This window comes from Apis mellifera, linkage group LG8 (genome assembly GCF_003254395.2).
Source record: "Apis mellifera strain DH4 linkage group LG8, Amel_HAv3.1, whole genome shotgun sequence".
Lineage (NCBI taxonomy): Eukaryota > Metazoa > Arthropoda > Insecta > Hymenoptera > Apidae > Apis > Apis mellifera.
This window is the reverse complement of record NC_037645.1, coordinates 11,610,568-11,631,288: the sequence shown is the minus strand read 5'-3', so window position 1 is coordinate 11,631,288 and position 20,721 is coordinate 11,610,568. Positions and strand designations below refer to the sequence as shown.

Genomic DNA, 20,721 nt, shown 5'->3' with positions numbered 1-20,721 from the left:
GCGCCAATCGGGCCGCGTCTCGTTACGGGAGGCCGCGTGGTGGGGGCGAGGTGGCGTATCGGGAGTGTGGGTATCGTTCGAGCGCAGTGTCCCTGGAGACGCGACGTTGGTTGCTCGATTTTCCTTCACCCTTCCGGTTTTCCACCGCTCGCGGTTTCCGGCCGCGTGCGTTTATACGACACGGTGCTCGCTTCCGGTCCATCCGTCGCTTTCGTTCCCCCGTTTCGCCGCGATTCGTCGTGCACGAAATACTCGCCGATCGTCTCGTAATCGACGCAGTAACGCGCTATTTTTTCGAGCAGGGAATCGGGCGGAGAGAATCGGATGGCGAGAGATGGATTCTCGAATCCCGCCGGAAGGGGTGAGATTCGGAAGGTGATGTAGACAGATCTCGACGGTTTTTTCGATCGGATGGAATGGAAGATTTTTAGATTTTTCGGTCTCGAGTGTTTACGCAAGGACTTTTCCTCTCCTCGTTCGTTGTCATTCGAAAAATGGTAAAATCCCTCGAATTTTGGAGGAATTTTATGTAAGGAAGAATCGATTAGATTTTGAGGAAACGTTCTTTTCTGCCATTCTAGTATAAAACAGGTGTTTCTATTCTTCCTTCTTTTCTTTTTTTTTGTCTCTTTTCTCCGAGAAAAATTACTGAAATTGGTGAAAAATTGGTCTGAGTGAGGGGAGGGGGGGAGAGAATTGTGATCGAAGTTACATCGAAAAAAACCGATTTGGAACGTTGAAATTTTGTGCAAAAGTGAACATCGAGGTATCTGGGAAGGAGAGGAGTGGGATTTATGGATTTTTCGAGTGGACTGTAAATCTCTGTGAAGCATGAGAGGGGGCAAGACTTTTTGAAGAGTTTCAGTGAGTTACAGGGATATTGTTCGAGCGTTCGAGATTCCGTTCGACATTCTTCATACGATAAAAGGTACGTATAAAATTGCATATTTGAGATAAATGCAAAAGTTTGACAAAAATTTAATGCAAATAACTAAAAATATATCGTAATTATTTCATTTAATTCTTTAACGATCAATATTAATTAGTTATCGAACTAATCGGAACGTGGAAAAATTATTCAATCGTTTATTACTCGTTTTGTATGCATTTGAACACATGTATCGTTATTTTTAATTTCCCCACTGATTTTGAACGATTTTGAATTAACATAAAAATAAATAATATTATAACATCCCGAATCACGAAAAAATCCACGTTACGCTTTCACCTATCCCTTTCCGTTCATCATTATCCCTGACTTATCCTATCGATAAAGTAGTTTAAGGAACGCGTCGAATATTTTCGTAATCGCAAAAAACCCTAGGGGCATCTTTGGAACTGCGCGTAAGATTCGTTCTTGTTTCGAATAGAAAAAGAAAAAGAAGGGAATGTTTCATCGAACGAGTAATTTTTTTAATTTTCTTTTTTTTTACTAAATGCATTTTTAACCTCTTCTTCCATAACAACTCTCTTTAATTCAAAGCCATTCGATTATATCGTTTCTTATTTATTTTCTTATTTAACGCTGCTGTGTCATTTTCCCCCAACGTTTTTTCACGTGCCGTTGAAACATTTCAGAAAACAAAATGTGCGATTTCGTGATTCCACGTTTTTTCCCCGCGATGCGTGCAACAGTGAATTGACCGACTGAGCGAGCGACCGAGCGAGCGAGCGAGCGAGCGAGCGAGAGAGAGAGAGAGAGATTTAATTCTGGTAATTATCGATCTGTCTTATCATGTTTTCCCGTACCATCTCCACTTAACGTTCGAGAAGGCAGTTTGTCGTCACGAAACACGAATATTACAAACAGCAAAATTTATCTTTCTTATTATTAAATTTGAATTATTATTGGATATACATTAAAAACAGTTTTCTTCTTCCTTTCCTTTTTCTAGATAATTTTCCGTGCTTACACAAACGATAGTAGAAGAAGGAGAAAAAAATAATTAAATAATACTCCGTTATACGCGTCCAATCATTTACTCGAAACATTCTTATACTCTTATATATATATATATATATATATATACCTGTAATTATTATTTGCAGAGTGTTGATCCCGTGCATCGACTCGACACGTTGTTGCTACGAACGGAAACTAGTCTTTTCATTTTTCTCGCGCCCTTTCGTGCACGCTTTATTCTTATTCGCCGATCGAGGAATAATATCGAGTAAAAACGATCCTCTTGGAATCCCGAATACCCTGAATTTGCGCGCGATAAAGAAAGATAGAAAAAAAGGGCGTACCACTCGCCGATTATATTTAACTGCTGCCTATCGACTTTTGCGCATAAGTACACCTAATATCAATGTACGTAAGATACGATATGTATATATATATATATATCCACAGATTGTCGCGTATATAGAAACGAGTATAGAAACGAGAGGCTTTTCGAAGCAATTTTCTATGAAAATATTATTAAGGTAGGCTCGATATTTTCGTTCGAGAGTTATATCTATCTTATTATGAAAATTACGGAGCGTCTAATTTAAGTTAAAGGAATGACTAAGAGATAAAGATCGAACATTCAGCTATATATATATAAAAATATCATTAACAGTAATGTATATATACACGTATATTAGCGCTAATGATATTTTCACGTGGTCGATAAAAAGATGCATTAAACTAAGATAATGAAACGAATATTTTTGATTTTCAACGGAAAGATATATCGTCTGTTCGACTTTGAAAAATCAGGAAACGTAATATAATCGATCTTTTTTGGAATATATTCTCGTCTCTTGGAATTCGAAAGAGAATTTCGTAATATAATTCTCAAGTCATTTCGCTATTGGAATAAATTCGTAGTTTGTGGAAGGAAAAAGAAAGAAAAAGGGGAGGAGGGAGAAAGAAGGATTCTTTCACGAAGAAATCGCGAACAGTTTCTCGGTCAAGCGACAAAGAAAAAGGGTGTTTTGTCGAACACGCCATCTGTACACATAGGTGTACGTAGACTGGCCGTTTTCACGCGACCACTAATTGTTAATGGCTCGTGCATCGCCGATAACGAAAGTTATTCCCGCGTATGCGTATACGTGCGTGTATATGTGTGTATGTTTGTGTGTCGCAGCGCGATCTTATCTCGCCAATTCGAAACTTTATTTCCCGCAATTACACCCCCTTTAAAACGCGCAACCCTACGGAAAAGTTGATTCTCTGATTTTTAATTTCATTTTCCATAACCTCCCCTCGTCACGAATTCTCCTCCATCCCTCTCCATCCATTCTCTTCTTCCATGTAAATTATTATACGCGGCTCGAATTAGAAAATTGTTACACTTTCGATTTCTTATTTCGCTCGAAGATAGAGAGATATGTATTTGCATTGTACGATCTTTTATCGTTTCTGTGATTGTGATTTAATAACGAAAAAAAAGAAAATTACGCTTTTTGCGTCAAATTACACTTTTTATACGGAATCAAAATTCTTCTTTTTCTCTCCAATGTAATTCTATGGGAAGGTCGATTCTCTGATTTTTAATTTCATTTTCCATTTTTTTTCTCTCGTTCTTCCATGTAAATTATTATTACACTCGAATTGGAAAGTTGTTACACTTTCGATTTCTTATTTAAAAAGAGAGAAAGATATATACATATTCTTTTATCATTCCTTTGACTCGATCGATAAATTCATACTTGTTATAATCAATACATTCGTACAAATTATATTCTTAAATTGATTTAATGAATTGAAAATTAATTATTTTTCAAAGTTCATTGAACGACTGAAAAAAATTTAAACAGTCGATCGATTTTAAATCGATTACGATAGTAATTAATAAAAATCACTTCCAATTGAATTTTACTCAATTTAATTTAAAAAAAAAAATTTCAAAAACGAAATTACGATCACGATATTTCAAATTCATTCGAAATATTTATTTCCCCATCATTCAACGATATATTCTACGATCTTCCATCGCAAATGTCGATTATCGATGTGCGTTTTAATAAAAAAAAAAACAAATCATCGCAACTCTCTTCTCCAAAAATTCTTCCTCCTTTTCAGACTGCCCTTTGTTGTCTGCGCACTCCTCGTCCTTCTTCTCGTCGCTCTCTCCTCCGTTCTTCCGCCTTCTTTCGGTCTCTCTCTCTCTCTCTCTCTCTCTCTCTCTCTCTCTCTCTCTCTCTCTCTCTCTCTCTCTCTCTCTCTCTCTCTCCTCTCTCTCTCTCTCTCTCTCTCTCTCTCTCTCTCTCTCTCTCTCTCTCTCTCTCTCTCTCTCTCTCTCTCTGTGTGTGTGTGTGTGTGGTGTGTGTGTGTGTGTGTGTGTGTGTGTGTGTGTGTGTGTGTGTGTGTGTGTGTGTGTGTGTGTGTGTGTGTGTGTGGTGTGTGTGTGTGTGTGTGTGTGTGTGTGTGTGTGTGTGTGTGTGTGTGTGCGTGTGCGTGTGCGTGCGCGCGCGTGTGCGTGTGCGTGTGCGTGCGTGCGTGTGCGTGTGTGTGTGTGTGTGTGTGAATATTCTTACGTGTAGGGGGGGGGTCCTTTTTCAAAAATTTGGAGGGGGGGAAATAATTCGAAAATAGGATCCTCTGAGCGGAAGGAAATTTTAACTTGAACTTTTAATTCGATCGATCGACGTTACACGCGGTGGATAGATTTAATTTTAGACGATCAGATGAAATATCGAATATGGAAAAAGAGTTTATTCTTAGAATTCGCGAATACTATGTTTGAGTATTGGAGTGGAGTAGCGATTCTCAATTAGAGAGAGATCCTTAAAGAAAAAGGATCGAGTTCGGTTTATTTAGGGTAAAAATTATAGAAAGTATTATTAGTTATAATAAACAAGTTTAAATAAACTTGGATATATTTTTATAATATCATTTAAATCACGAATATATGTATATATTCAAACTATATATTTTTACAGTCTCGAAAAAACGAATAAAAACGAAAGATCATTCGATTATATTCTATAAACTCTCTTAAAAAAAAAAAAAAAAAAATTCATCTCCCCACCGACAATATCACGATTGACCGAACGGATCCTTTTATTAGATTACCATCATATACCATTTTATTAGAATAATGCGTACAAATTTCTATTCCAAAAACCGCATCTCACTTTTCAGAAAGAATTCTCCATGGACGAACCACGATCGTGAATGAGACGATGAGCGGAACGAGGATCCTCGACAATCCAAGATAACGCACCACCAACGCAAGCGCCAACGCGATAACGTCGATTGGAAGAGAGAGAGAGAGAGAGAGAAAGAGAGCGAGAAGGGATGTGAAAAACCGTGGAAGAAAGATGCGAGGGGAAGAAGAAGGAAGGGAGATTAACTAGTGGAATTCGATCAAGAGGGAGGGGGAGGAATCGCGGTGGTCGAGAGATTTAGGGGTTGCGAGGGGGCGAGGAAGGAATTGGAGAAGGGAAGAGATGCCTCGACCGTCGAGGGACACTTACGGCGATCAGAAGCCGCCATATTCCTACATCTCGTTGACAGCGATGGCGATATGGTCGTCGAGGGACAAGATGCTGCCGCTGGCCGAGATCTACAAATTCATCGCCGATCGGTTCCCCTATTACAGAAAGGACACACGAAGATGGCAGAACTCGTTGAGGCACAATCTGTCCTTCAACGATTGCTTCATCAAGGTAGGTGCAACAGGAATCCCCTTTATCGATAAAAAAAATCAATATCGTTCTTATTCATTCCGTCGAAGGAAACAAAATTACAAAATTCCGTATTACGATACGTAATTTCAGTTCAGGATAACAATATAAAAAAGTCTTGAAAACGAAATTATGATCACGATCAAATTCACTTGAAATATTTATTATTCATCATTCGACAAAATATATCGATTATCGTTTATACGAAAAAAAAAAATCTCGAAAAGGAAATTATGATCACGATTATACATCGATTATCGTTTTTTAATTAAAAAAAAATCTCCCTCCTCTTCGGGAGAAAATCATTTTCGAATATTCGAGTTGTAATGAATCGTCAATAAAACGCTTGCGCGAAGGTCTTGGACGATCTTCTCGCCATCTACAGTGGCGACGACAGTGGCGTTTCTGTTCGCAAGTGAACAGGGTGAGGTTAGAAAAGCTCGTTGATTTTTCAAGCGAGCATGCGATATCGGGACAATGACGATTGTTTTGTTCGCCTCTATCTTTCGTGTTTATCTTTTGGAAAGAGAAGAAGAGGAGAGGGAGAGGAGAAGGAGGAGGAGGAAATTAAGAAAGGAATAACCGGAGAATAACGATTTTTTAACGCGGGAGGAAGGTTCGGTTAGAGGGAATTCTTTTCTGGTTTGGCAAGCACGAGATCGAAGATAAAGAAAGTGGAGACATGATTAATGGAACTTAATAATTCTCTTCTCAACTTGTAGCGTTTATTCGTACGGACAATTTGAAGCAAGTTTATCGTTACATTTCCTCTTCCCTTTCTCTTCTTCTTTTGTCGCGACGAAAATTCGAATTTGTGATAATTTTTTTGAAAGAAATTTTAACAATTTTAATTGATTGATCGACGTTGCTATTCTTAAACCAGGGAAAATAAATAATATTGTAACTTCTTGTATTATATTATAATTATATTTCCTGGACAGATGTTAATTAATTATGATCTTTTTTTATGTCATCCTGGAAGATTAGAAAAAAAAAAGAAAAGAAAAAAAAATGAATTGGTAAAAACTTTAATTCTTCGCCGAGAGCCGAGTCGTAATTTAATATTTATCAAGGCGAGATATATCTTCTTCCACCTTGAAAAAAATGTATACACAACATCCGTGGAATATGAAGCGTGGCCACGCGGATTTACAGGATTATTTTTTTTTCTCCTCGGGTATAATATGGAATCGTTGTTACTAATTAGATCTTATAAACGAAACGGCATGCTCCAGATTTACGTAGATATTATCTTACGCCTATGCATCGCCTATGTGTTCACTTCGGTGTATCGAAGATAACAGTGCTACAAGTAATTTTGTCTTCTTCTTCTTTTTCTCCTTCTCTTTCTTCTTGCGCATTCTTCGCTGCGCGAAGAGCCTCAATGATAAATTCACGAGGGATACAGTTAAGTGTGATTAATGGGATTAAGGAGAAGGAATAAGAATACTCGCTCGTGTTTTCCTCAATTTCTTCATTATCTTGTTACATTTTACACGTAGGAGAAAAATTGAAGAGGAAAACACAAGCGAATGATCCTTTTTATATAATCTTCGATTGATCTGCGTACTTGCGTAAGCAGGGAATTTAAATCAGGTAATAAAATAACTAGATTGTATCTTCGAAACGTTATTTTTTGGTAATATTTTTACGAAACGATATTTCTTTAACGACAGAAAAGAATCATTAAATAGGAAAAATATTCAAACGTGATAAAAATTTATAATGGACGAGTAATCTTTATCTTATTTGTACAAGTAGAGAATTTAAATCGAAAAAATTACTAGATTAGTAAATTATATCTTCGAAATATAATTTTGGTAATATTTTTATCAAATGATCGTCGAGAGATATTTTCTTAACGAAAAGTATTTGCATAAATAGGGAATTTAAATCGAAACATAAAATTACTAGATCAATAGATTCTTTGAAATACAATTTTGGTAATATTTTTACGAAATGTTTGTCGAAAGATATCACGATGATATTTCCTTAACGAAAAGTATTTGCATAAGTAGAGAATTTAAATCGAAAAAATTACTAGATTAATAAATTATATCTTCGAAATATAATTTTGGTAATATTTATCAAATGATTGTCGAAAGATATTTTCTTAACGAAAAATATTTGCATAATTAGAGAATTTAAATCGAAACATAAAATTACTAGATTAATAGATTCTTTGAAATACAATTTTGGTAATATTTTTACGAAATGTTTGTCGAAAGATATCACGATGATATTTCCTTAACGAAAAGTATTTGCATAAGTAGAGAATTTAAATCGGAAAAACTACTAGATTAGTAAATTATATCTTCGAAATATAATTTTGGTAATATTTTTATCAAATGATTGTCGAGAGATATTTTCTTAACGAAAAATATTTGCATAAGTAGGGAATTTAAATCGAAACATAAAATTACTAGATCAGTAGATTCTTTGAAATACAATTTTAGTAATATTTTTACGAAATGTTTGTCGAAAGATATCATGAAAGATGATTCGATATTTCCTTAACGAAAAATATTTGCATAAATATAGAGAATTTAAATCGAAAAATTATTAGATGAATAGATTCTTTGCAATACAATTTTACTTTTTTGATAATATTTTTACCAAACGATTGTCGAGAGCTAACACGATGATTCAATATTTTCTCTACGACAGAAAAGAGTCATTAAACAGGAAAAATATTCAAACATAATAAAACTTTATAATGGGCAAATAATCTTTCTCTTATTTACATAAATAGAGAATTTAAATCGAATCATAAAATTACTATGTAGATTACGTTATATCTTCGAAACACAATTTTGAAAATATTTTTATAAAAATGATGGAGAACTATCATAATGATTCGATATTTTCTCAATCTTTGGAGACAGAAAAAGGTGATTAAATGGGAAAAATATTCAAACGTATAAAAATAATAATGGCAAATATAATAAATAATAAAAATTTATAATGGCAAATAATTTTTCTCGTATTTGCATAAACAGAACGATAAAATTCGCGATAAAATTATTATGCAAGGAACACAAGGATTTTGAAAATACTTTCACGAAATGATCTCGAATACTATGTTATTAAACAATTTTTTAATAATATTTATAACGTTATACGTAATATTATAATTTATAATATAATCCAGAGAATTTAAATCGAACGATAAAATTATATAAAATTACTATGCAGGGAGCATACAATATCGGAAATATTTTTGAAATGATCAATGTTATTAAATATCGGTAATCGACGTGATATGGAACAATTTCCTCGATCCTTTGTTCGTGTTTAGAAATACATATACCAACATAATTACAGTTACATGCTTTTTACAATCAAAGAACACGATTGAAAACAATAAATAATAAATCCTAAAACGTATCTAATCGCGCGAAATTAATTATAATACTCGTTGAAAAGTTATTACATAATTTGTATTCAATATTATTAAGTTTAGAATTAAATAAAATTTTCGTAAACAATTCATCAATAATTTCCGTTCCAAAATTCTTACGAATTCTCCGCGTATCACGAATTACAGAAGCAAAAAAATCGAAAAAAGGAAGAAAAAAGAGAGAGAGAGAAAGAGAAGAGCAAAACGATCTCCTTCCGTGGATCCTCTCGCCGATCGTGTTCCACGCCGATTTAGGTCGAGGCAGGTGCGAAACAGATGGTCGGGAGAAAGAGAACAGAAGAGAAGAGAAACCTTGTCTCGCAACGTTACCTCAACGCCGTTTATAATACCGACAAAAGTAAAGAGAAAAAGATTGAAATTTCGATTGCGATTTTTCCGAGCCATCGAGCCAACAATTTGTTCGAGCGGTTTTAATTTAAACAGATAATTTCTTTACTTTAGGTTAGCATAATAATAACTAAAGTCTAATATTGGCGAATAAAAAAAAAAATGGCTGAATTGTTGACGTTGAAAGTGCGGACACAGTAGTGGTTTTTACAGCGGAACGAAAGGGAATGAATAAAATATTAGCCTACGTTTTTGAGGTTATGAACGTTCGAGTTACGACGGATAAATGGAAGATGAGCAGATAGATCACCGTGACGCGGAATCCGTGGATTCTCGAATCCCGTTCATCCGCCTCATTTTTACCTTCGTTATCCACAAACCGGTATTCTTCGATCGAATTTTAAAAACGCGTGAAAAAAAAAAATGTTCAAAGTTTACAACCGATTCGATTGGTAAACAAATTAGGTTGTCTCGTTTTGAGGCAGAAATAAAAATTATTGAGTTTTTTTTGTTTGCGACAGAGTTTGATCTTCGCAAAAATTCAAAATTGTTAATCAATCTTTTTTTATTGTAAAGATAATCCATTTTCGTGTCGTGCAATTTTTTATGTTTAGAAAAATATTTAACGATCGGATAAGAATTTAATAGAATCACTATAGAATCGTTGATTCTATTGATATTTTGTTAACTAATAAAATAATTTCGAAAGAAAGATTATTTAAATAATCATTTTGTACATATTCAATTCAATAATTATATACGATATCGTACCATCTTCTTCTTCGCGTAGGATTTGAATTCTCGTCTCTATAATAGCTCCCATTTACCCACTACAGTACGCGTATTTTCCCTCTTTTTATTTTTATACCGTCAAAATTATTACTTACCGACCGAGGAAGCTACATTTAAAACCATATCTCACTCCATATATGAAAATAAATTCAAATTACAACGATCCGAAACGATCTTTCACTTCAAATTGAAATTACCGCGAAATTATCATAAAAATGGCCTCGTAACGTTTAATTTATAACTGATTGCACCTGTTCCAACGATAAAGTACGCGCGATCATCGACATGTACGAGCGAAAAAACGAGCAATAGGAATCGTGCTTGATAATCGAGCTTCTGTGACGAGCGTTTTTTTTCCTTTTCTTTTTGAAGAATGAATCAGCTTCGAGAGAGAGAGAGAGGGAGAGATTTTTCGTCTCGAATAAAAATATTTCTATGGGGGGGAAGGAGAATATTATTCTCTTAATCGTCATCGAGATTAATTAAAAATAATATTATTATTTCAAAATATTTCTTTGATCTCACGATCGCCTCCTCTTTCTCTTTAAACTCTTCGCAATTTCTTCTCTTCTCAAGCGTAAAAAATTAACGAAGAAATTTTATATTTTAACGATTTATAGTTATGTTACACGGATGTTCTTTTCTCGTCCTTAGACGTGATTAATGATTAAAATTAGCAAGGCTGATTATTATTCACGAGGTGGATATTAAATCTTATCCGTTTCTTAATTCGTAACAATGTGTAAACATACATATTGTGCGTATCTACGCGTGAAATATTGTTTCCTTCGCGTAGATACGAAACGTTCTGTATGCATTTATGCTAATTAAATGACTGTATGTACATATGCATGCGCGTACGCGAGGCAAGCACGCTTCTAACGAGTTGCATCGGTGAATAGAAATTCGCATTATACGCTGTTTTTTGTTTATATAACATTACACGCTTAATAGATGCATGGCATTGCAATATTCTAATGCATAATACGTCATATTTGATTTGCGGTTATTTCTGAACTGTTACTATCACCGCTAAATATGATAATTCAAAGTGGATATACCGTGTTTGTTTATTTCAAATTAATGATTAATATTAATGATTAATGCCTGACAGATTTTACGACTTTATGCAGTCATACATCTCTTTCATAAATCATATTTCGAACCATCCAAACACTTTTATATAAAAAGAATCCCCTATTCCACAGATATCAACACACTTGCGTTAAAGGCCATATATATGTATATACACAAACGCGTACGCGCACACACGTAAACACACACATATATAACGTTGAAACGATTCTCTATACACTCTGGAAAATTGTTGTTTTTAGGTGCCAAGGGGGCCCCACCGTCCTGGCAAGGGCGCCTACTGGGCTCTTCACCCGGCAGCCCTCTCCATGTTCGAGAACGGCTCCCTTCTACGGCGCAGAAAACGTTTCAAGCTGCACAAACCCGATAAGGAATTGTTGAAATCCGAGCTTCAGGCGTTGGCGTCCGCCATGCCGCCTCCTCACTCCGAATCCTCGCCCGTCCTGTCGATAAATCCCAACGCGCAGACGAGCAGCCTCACTGTTGCCAATCTTCATCGTCTTCGCGACGATTTGCTCCGTTGGGAGTTGCAGGAGCGCCGCCTAGCCATGACTTCTGGCGGCAACAGCTCGCCAAGTTTCACCACGCCCGAGGCTGGATCAAGCTACTATCTATTGTCACCAGAGGTTAGACAGAGACTGGCCGGAACGGACGAGATCCTTCGCGGTTACGAGAGCAACCTGTTGCAAGCAGGAAGTTGGAGTTTTCCAGGCTTCCAAGTGTCCCCGTACGTGTCTCAGCTCTCCTACTTTCAGACAGACATACCGGAAAGTAGACAGATCTGCGCTGGAAACGCAGAGGCTGGTGTCCCCGAAAAGACTGACTCCAGGCTTTTCCTGGAGACCGCGAGAGGCGCCACGATCGAGTCTGCCGATGGTAAAGTTCGATGTCCGCCGTTAGAGGCAGGAATTTCCAATCAGACGAGTATCCAGCCCGGCCAGAAGAAGAAGAAGAAACCGTTCACCATCGAGAATATTATCGCGCCGGACGATGAACAGATTTCGAGCAATTCCGAGGACGAGAAGAGATCTTCGGGCAACCTTCTGGTACCTAGACCGCTTTACGCCGGATTCTCGTTCGGCCTGCCCACGAATAAGATCCCGTACGAGACTGCCACCTGAATTTACTAGATTCGACTAGTGTCTAGTGGATAATTTAAAGCGAACTGGAACGCTGGTGGCGTGACGATCGACGTTCAGACGAGGCGCTAGTGGATACACAGATTCTGGTGATGAATGAAACTAACGGATCCTGTTTGTGCGCTTCTCTCTCTCTCTCTCTTTCTCTCTCTTTCTATCTCTCTCTCTCGTGTTCTCGAGATTTTTTTTCGAGCGTGGAAAGGAAGGGAAGACTTTTCTGGTGGTGTGAAAACTACGAATCGAAATGTTTCAAGAGGTTTTGCTTTTGGAATTGAGGAAATATCGAGGAAATGACCACAGAAGGTTCCTCTTTTAAACTTTATTGAATAGATTATATAAAATAAAGTAGTACGTATAATTCTGATCGATTTGCCGTTTCTATTCGAAGAGAGAATTTCTATAAATTTTTCAATTAGATTTTTTTTTTTTTTTAAATAGAGTCCGTTCAAGTAAAATGAGATATTGGTGGCAACGGTTCTGTAGATTATTGGTGTAATACAGTTTGTATGGCATGTTTTCAAGTCTGAAATTAGGAAGAGTATAAAAATGATGGTATTTAATCGTAGGTGATTATACACGTTATTTAAATCACTTTTGTGCAAAATAAATTGGACAAATGGTCATAGTGATCAAGCTAATACGATATTTTATTATTAGAATTAAACGTTTGTATAGGTATATGTATATACTTACATATATATGTAAACCTTTATAAAAATTCTTAATCCACATAACTTATCTTAAAATTCTTGTTATGGATTATTAATATTCAGCTGGTTGACTGGTCAATTAGAAACAATGGATAAACTAATTGAATAAGCAGAGTAAGAGTTACTTTCTAAAGAAGTATGTGAAAATTTTGAAAGTTATAAATTTATACTATAATAAATAGTAGCAGGGATATTGGATCATTGCTTAAAAAAAAAATGTTTCTAATTGAAAATTAGAAAAGATTAGAGTCGATATAGTTTTTTTACCGAGATTTTAATATTTAAATTATATCGAAATATATTTCAAATTTCATTCTTTTTTTATTATTTATAAATTTGTTTACGAGTCATAAAATAATCAGTGCAAAATTTAACTGACGGCACTGCTAATGGTAAGTCTTCTCTTTTTCCTTTCGATGGAACTTAATTAAGTTTTTTAGCATGAAATCATCTTGAGAAAGATGATAAAAATGAATATAATAATAATACTAAACGTAATTTAAAGGAAATGATAAAATTTATTAACGATGCAAAGAAACGAAATACGGTGTTCGAAAATTATTTGACAGATTAAACGATAAGATAAAAATAAAAATTTGTATAAAATAAAAAAATAAAATTATTATCTATATATTATAATTCTTCCATAGATTGGTCATGTATCGCACAACAAAAATGACAATCCCAGATATATGAATTTTGGTTTTCTCAAATTTTTCTTATAATGTATCAGCATTAAATTAAAAACTTAATAATCAAAGATACTTGTATAATTTGATAATTTGATAATTCTCGAACACCAGATAAATCGAGCATAATATATTTAATATTTAACAACGTATATGCATTTAACAAGCAACGACATTTTTGCCTGTGTATCATTGTAACATTTTATATTCGTTTTACAATGAAAAAACTTACTTAAGCACAAGGAGTATGAGATTTATTAAAAAAAAAAAAAATAAAAAAATAAAAAAAAAAAATAAAAAAAAAAGGATAATTAACAAGGCACCTACAAAATTCTCGAAGTCGTTTAAAATTATTTGAAAAACAAAGAAAAAAAAAATATATTACTAAAGTAGCGAGTTCAAACGTACAATAAAATATTTTACAAAAACACAGATATTATTTACAGGATAAAAGAAGGAATTATGCTATAACATAATGCAGAATATTTAGAAAATGTATCTGAAGAACATTGAAAAATATATCAATCTTATATAGTTGCTCGAGTGAAAGTATTACAAATTAGAAAAATACTCGAGTACGAAAAACTATTATACCTGATGATATTTGAAAATATTTGACTCACGATATTTAACTAAGGATAAACGTGTTGAATTTAACTATTATACTTGCAGTGATTGCAAATATTAAGTTAAATATAATTTTCAAAATAACCAGAAAAATTTTCTAGAATTAGATACGTATATCATACGAGAACTGATCAGATGATACTAATGTAAGAAATTCAAAATTAATTTATATTTAATTGTAACAAATTTAACAATTTTGTTTCGTAATATTATTAGTTGTAAATTTTTAAATTATCCTGAAATTGAGAAAAAAAATGGGAAAAAAAGTTTTGTTGAATAATTTCAAATTAATATAAATCGACTTAAAATTGATTATTTTCTGCCTAACCTATTAACTTATTAACCTATATCTTAATACCCACAAGATAAATATATCAATGTTAATTTTTTGAAGAGAATGAAATTTTTAGTACTATTTGATCGAATCTCCTATTCTGGAAATTGCTTATTTATCTTCGAGTAACAGAAAAATTCTTCAATATGATTAAAGGAGGAACGTTGAATGCGTGAGAATCGGCAAGTTTGTAGCTCCTATTTACTAGCTAAAACCAACACTACATCTCACAAATAAGCACCAACGAATCAATAAACATGAACATACCTTCCATCAAGCGAGCAAACAACCATAAGAACAGTCAATTCGCTTCACATTTATGATTTTCTTTATTGATATTCGATTTCAAATTCTGATTTCAACAAACTTTCAAGCACTATTTAAACAAACACGACAGCAGTTATGCGAAGTAGCGTGGGATGCGCAAAAGTCTCTTATTTCTTGCGCATTGCGTCGCATTGAACTTCACGCGAAACTTTATTAATGCGAATTTACATTGCTATAAAAAGATTGAATGATATTAAATAACAATTTAGAATCGATAATAGATGATAAATTATAATGTATTTTCCGATTATTTGTATTTGGAATAGTGATATATTTATTTGTTCGTTCAAGTTTGTTCGTATTCATTTGCGTTCGTTCGTTAGGTGTAAATGCGGCGTAATAGTCACGCTCTGTCGTCCATTATGCATAATTGCGTGTCTAATCTAGTTAACGTAAAGTCCTCCCACACTATCGATATAACGTTTCCTCTTCGATATGTGAAATAAAATTTGTATTTATTGAGTTTTATTTATACGTGTTATATTGGTTGGGGATTAATAGAAAGAGTTCTATTAAATAAATGTGTAGGAAAATTTAGAAAAAATTTTGAAACTATATATGTATATTATAAATTTTGATCCATAATTTTCAATAACTATTATATAATAGTATTAAAAGAATGTCACGTTTGAAGAGGAAATCGATGGAATTATAGTCAATAAAGTTAAAGGTAAATATCTTAATTTTTCGATTCGAGTCACACAGTTGCAGAAAAATATTCGTGCTCTTTAGTTTAAAAAAAATAATTGCACGTTTGTTTTTCGAAAAGAGAGAAATTTATTTTTCATTTGTAAATAGTTTAAATCGATTTTCCACTAAATTCAATATAGATTTTTTCGATTGAAACAGATTTTATATGCTTTTTTTTTTTTTTTTAAAGTTTTTCGTTTATATATTCAGCTTATTCTCGATTTGCACAATTTCTAATTAACGAGATCAATAAATTTTATATAAAAAAAAATAAAATATAAATACTTCGTTACAGTTAATAACACAGATTGAAAATTTATGTGTATACGTATAAGAAAAATGTTGAAATTATAGATAATTATATTATAATAACTAAGAATTAAATAACAGATCCTTTTCTTTCTTTCATTCTTGCTTCTTGCTTTCTTTAAATCGGAATACGGATTTCGATCGTTCTTTGTTAGAGAACAAAAGTTACTTACAGAATTGTGAAACGTAAATTTCGTTATTTTAACGGGATCACGTGCGAATCCATTGAAAGGAAGTTCATCCATTGTGCGAACGACTCGTAAATGATCTACAAGCGTAATATAATTAATGTACTCGATCGTACTCTCACGAAGATGCCCGTAAATGTAAACATTGCTTCGTGGTTAAATAAATTATTGTATATATCTGAAAAAAAAATTGTTAGATTTTTGAAACTCCCTCGCTTTTCTTTTTTCCTTTAAAAACTCATTTCAAGCGATGTGATGAAAAATATTTTTCATTTAAATTATCTCCTCAAAACATTGCCTCTCTATCTCGTTTATAATCGTTTATTAAATAACTAACCTAACTTTTTTCTCTGTTCAATAGAAATAGATCTTGTTCAAAGATTTCTTTCTTTTTTTCAAATATATATCGATACACCAGATGCACGAATGCACGAAAATAAATTGGAAACCAAATCGAAAATACCGAATTGAAAAAAAAAAAAAGAAGAGAAGAGAGAAGAAACGAAAAAGTGTAACGAGGTTAGATCGTTTCTGTAATGGGCGATCGATGCGCAAGATAATTAATATGGAATAACCTTAGCAGAACTATCGAAGAGGAAAGTAAGGTGAAGAGGTGGATGGTGGAGAAGGAAGGAAAGAAAAAAGAAATTCTTTCTTTATGGCGTTTAATGGGATTCTTCGCACTTGGGCCGGTGCTCCGACAAAGGGCCAATTCTGGCTTGGGCCAAAGGGCCTCCTACCAAATTAGAAACCTCCGAATGATTTATCGGCCAGGGATATTAAATTAGAAGGAATTTCGTGCTTGAAAGTAGCAAACCCCGTACTTCTTTCCTTAAAGCCAATAATTGTCGGCCGAATGCGAAACATTCCAACTAGGTACTTTGATACCTTATTTACACCGATACCGTGAAATTCCCTAGAAATTAGTCGTTATTATTCTCTTGTGGAAATACGACTGTAGGAAGGGAGAAGGAAAGGAGTTTTGAGCTTTAAGAGTAAGTGGGTGTATCGAACGCATTGTAACAATCTCGTAAAAAGAAAATGTTAATTATTACGAAAGCGTAAAGTTTTTAAGCGTAGAAAAATTAGAAGAGAGGAGAGAGAGAGAAAAAGAGAGGGTCGAGGAAGAGGATGATTGGACCACCAACGATCATGATTCGTTATTAAATATCTCGCAGGTATCGAGATTACGGTATAATCGTATTGATAACAGCGGCGTATCCTCGCCTCTAGATGCCCTGTCCCTGACGGTTTCCCATTTGCCAGGACAAAGCCCCTTTTAAACCGCGGCTTTTGTGCTCTTAATTCGGTGCCGTGCGTGAAATCGACACGTTTTTCCACTTAATTCACGGACACGCCTGTTTCAAGCGTTTTCCTCTCTTCCTCTGCCTTTCTTCTCATCTCTCTCTCTCTCTTTCTTTTCACGTCTCGTATAAGATCGTTGTTTCAAATGCATTACGCGATATATTGTTACGCGTGTACAGTGCTTTTTTTTCTCGAAAGATTTTATTCGATAATATACATCGTTTATTGTGAATTTTGTTACTTTGTGTCAAAGTGAAAGTAAATTTTCTTTTGTATACATGGTTATATGTAACGTGATATTTGTAATTCGAAAGATATGTTGAAAAGAATTTTACATCATCTAGATTAGAAATAGGTTAGTTTTTACTTTAATGGAATGAGATTACTCGTTTATAATTTGTTACGTTTACTTGTAATTAAAAGGTAGCCGATATTTATTCGATAATGTACATCGTTTATTGTGAATTTTGTTACTTTGTGTCAAAGTGAAAGTAAATTTTTTTTTGTATACGTGGTTATATATAACGTGATATTTGTAATTCGAAAGATACGTTGAAAGGAATTTTACATTATCTAGGTTAGAAATAGGTTAGTTTTTAGTTTAATGGAATTACTCGTTTATAATTTGTTACGTTTACTTGTAATTAAAAGGTAGCCGATATTTATTCGATAATATACATCGTTTATTGTGAATTTTGTTACTTTGTGTCAAAGTGAAAGTAAATTTTCTTTTGTATACGTGGTTATATATAACGTGATATTTGTAATTCAAAAGATACGTTGAAAGGAATTTTACATCATCTAGGTTAGAAATAGGTTAGTTTTTAGTTTAATGGAATGAGATTACTCGTTTATAATTTGTTACGTTTACTTGTAATTAAAAGGTAGCCGATACGATATTTACCGTGGTTGAAGTTGTTTTAATAGAAACAATTTATCTAGCGGGCATCAAAGAAGCAATTTAACGGAGCGTGAGCAATGTAAATTACATTAAAAGGAATAAATTCCTTTCGCGTGAATTATAACGTGAAACTTTATACCGACGATTATTTTCATTAAAGCGAAATCTAAAAGTTTACCGATTTAAAAGTGTATAAATAGTTTAGATATAAATTTAAAATGAGAATTGTGATGATAATTTCTAATATCTCGTGTGCAAGATATTCCATGATCCATCATATTATGTGAAAATATTTCAGCAATAAGATAGACGGTAACAAATGCATCCATTTAAATTTTTTAAATAATTACAATGTTTAAGAAAACTGGAGAAGAAACTCTCAACGATAAAAACTCGTAATTTATTTTACTCGAGTGCTTCTCGAAAGAACATAACCTAACCTTTATATATCTTGAATTGTCTCCCGAAAGAGGTTAAGATACCATTTTACCCAACGAGTTGAACAAAAAGAAAAAAACAAAAGAAAGAAAGAAAGAAAAAAGAACAGACACAGTTACAGACTCGGATCAAGACATAGTGAAACAATGAGCGTGCAATCGAAGAAAAACCCTTCTTCCATTTCTCTCGACCGACAAAAAAAAACAGTCCGATCGATCGATCGATCTTCTCCTGTATCTCCACCCGAAGGAACAAGGAAGAACCGTGTAATTCGTCGGGACAAAAGGAAAGGAGGAAGTGAAAGGCGGTGTGGATTCGTCCAGATTCATTCCCGTCGAGGGAAAAGTAGTTGGATCCAGACTGTGGAAAATCATACGTGACCTCCGTATATACGCGCGATTAAATTGAGAAGTCGGCGGAGTGGGTGGGGCACGTCCTAATTCGCGCCACTTTCGAAAATGAATAATGGAAAATGAGGAGCGGAAGAGGCAGCGCCACGTTTTACGATTCGGTAATTAATTTCGTTTCAGGGGAATAGGGTGTGAAATATTCCTTGGCAAGCGTGGTCTTTATGGTGGTTCCATGTATACTGTCTGTATATAGGTCGTTTCGTGTTGAGCGAAGAACAACGATTCGATTCGATTCGAAATTTAATTCGATTCCGTGTTATTTCTCGACGCGCGTAGAAATGATTTTTTTAAAAACGGTTCGAATAATGTATATTAACTAGGCGAAATTCATTTTCATAAATGCATAAAAAATAATTGTTTCCATGTAACGTACGTAATAATTGTATATCAAAATTTTAAATTCCTCTTTTTGAACGCTTAAATTTCAATTTTTTTCGAACTATCTGTTTTAAGTCTTTTTTTTATAAATTTGAAGTTAAATAATTACTTCGTATTAAGAAATTGTACACAATGTAATGATTTGCCCATGATTTTTTACACGTTCCACATCGTTCCACGCGATAAAAGTCGAATGTAGAAACTTTCTACTTTTTTTTTTTTTTTTTACTGCCATATCTGATTCGCAAAACTATATTTAAATTAATTTTAATGTTTACGGCATGTGATATATATATATACAGATATATTATTAATGATAATATTTCTAATTTTAGTTGGCAATTTTTTTATTTCTTTCAATCTTGAACAATCGATATGCGTCTTCTTAAAGTGTTTTTCTTTCATTTTATAATTTTCAGTTTTTATTTTGTTGAATTATCATTGTTTAAGCCCATATCCATGATTTATGAGATAGGATTGTCGAGGACATCCCGTAGCAAACAGTCATAATTTCTTTCTTTTTAATAAGCATTTTTTCCTCAACATCTGTTTCTTTAGAATACCGTTTCCAATTCCAGTTTATCGTACGTTTGTCAAATTCGAAGCGCTTTCTAAGTTAATTGCCTGCTATTTATATATTTTCATTATATATATTGATTATTATGTATTTTTCTTTTTGTTTTTTTCTTCTTATTATATACTTCATTATTTTATATATATTTTCGAACGAAACAATAAATTACAATAAAATGCAAAATCTCCCTTTCTAAAAATTACGATTTAACGCTTATTATTTACGATCTTTTCAAAATCTTATTTTTCAACGCTCGCTATTTTAAAAATGATGTACAAAATTATTAACAACTCGAGGATCGAATCCTATTCCCATAATAATTATATTTGATCCAAATAAAATTTCAACTCTTCAATTATTATTTTCAATTATCATTAGAATCGTTCGAAGACACCTCCCCACTCCCACCTCTGCCACTTGTCAACCAGGCGAGCCACCACGCGAG

At 33.6% G+C, this 20,721-nt stretch overlaps 1 protein-coding gene across 2 annotated transcripts; it reads left to right on the top strand.

The window, feature by feature from the left end:
• On the top strand, nucleotides 1–14,076 carry LOC724979 (forkhead box protein A2-A-like). 2 transcript variants are annotated; one of them, XM_016913809.2, is made up of 4 exons: nucleotides 1–497; nucleotides 756–928; nucleotides 5,078–5,604; nucleotides 11,500–14,076. In XM_016913809.2, exons 3-4 carry the CDS (start codon nucleotides 5,386–5,388, stop codon nucleotides 12,376–12,378), a joined length of 1,098 nt encoding a protein of 365 aa, XP_016769298.2. In that variant the 5' UTR covers nucleotides 1–497; nucleotides 756–928; nucleotides 5,078–5,385; the 3' UTR covers nucleotides 12,379–14,076. The 2 variants fall into 2 exon arrangements, with proteins under 2 accessions (XP_016769298.2, XP_001120879.2); XM_001120879.4 differs by having other exon boundaries at nucleotides 1–928.
• The last annotated feature ends 6,645 nt before the right edge of the window (nucleotides 14,077–20,721 follow it).